Here is a 534-nt window from a genome sequence, read left to right on the forward strand (position 1 = left end):
CAATTAAACAATAGGGCAAAATGTCTCATGTCATGAAAATACACACCCTCACACTTGTGAAGGCAGCTCGCCCAAATCCGTAAGACAGGATGCATTTAATGCTCAGTTCATAAAGTATTGGCAAAACTCCATGTTGCGACAAAACCTTCATCCTCACTAGGGACATAGGATTTCGCATACACCTCTATGTCATTTAACTAGTCCACGAAGGACTAACATCGTGCCATCTACTGGCGTGATTGCATTACCGTAACTACTAACACGAAGTTACTGTATGTTTTGATTTTAAGAGAGAAATGGAAAAATTTGCTCTGTTAACTTGGGCAGAGACCCAGTGTCCTGTGCTGGTTTGTACAGGAATGGAGAAATAAATTGCGCTGTCTGTGGAAGCACGCGTTGCAGTGTCCCATCGTGACCTTCAGTCGTTGTTAACGAGGATACGCAGGACATGGTGTTCCTAATGCAGCTTTCTTTGTGATATATTTTGAGCACCATTTAGGCGTCATGACCAAGTTTAGGATGCGTGAGGGAATA

General features: G+C 42.9%; 1 protein-coding gene across 1 annotated transcript; it reads left to right on the plus strand. All coding sequences in view use genetic code 11, as the record gives it.

Annotated features, from left to right (window-relative positions):
* Positions 1 to 20: 20 nt before the first annotated feature.
* EGR_10828 (hypothetical protein) lies at positions 21 to 197 on the plus strand (the record flags this gene model as incomplete). Its single annotated transcript, XM_024500077.1, has 2 exons — positions 21 to 79; positions 161 to 197. The coding sequence occupies 2 exons, from the start codon at positions 21 to 23 to the stop codon at positions 195 to 197; spliced, it is 96 nt and encodes a 31-aa protein (XP_024345508.1).
* Between the last annotated feature and the right edge of the window lie 337 nt (positions 198 to 534).

The sequence above is a fragment of the Echinococcus granulosus genome, assembly GCF_000524195.1.
Source record: "Echinococcus granulosus chromosome Unknown EG_S00278, whole genome shotgun sequence".
Classification (NCBI taxonomy): Eukaryota; Metazoa; Platyhelminthes; class Cestoda; order Cyclophyllidea; family Taeniidae; genus Echinococcus; species Echinococcus granulosus.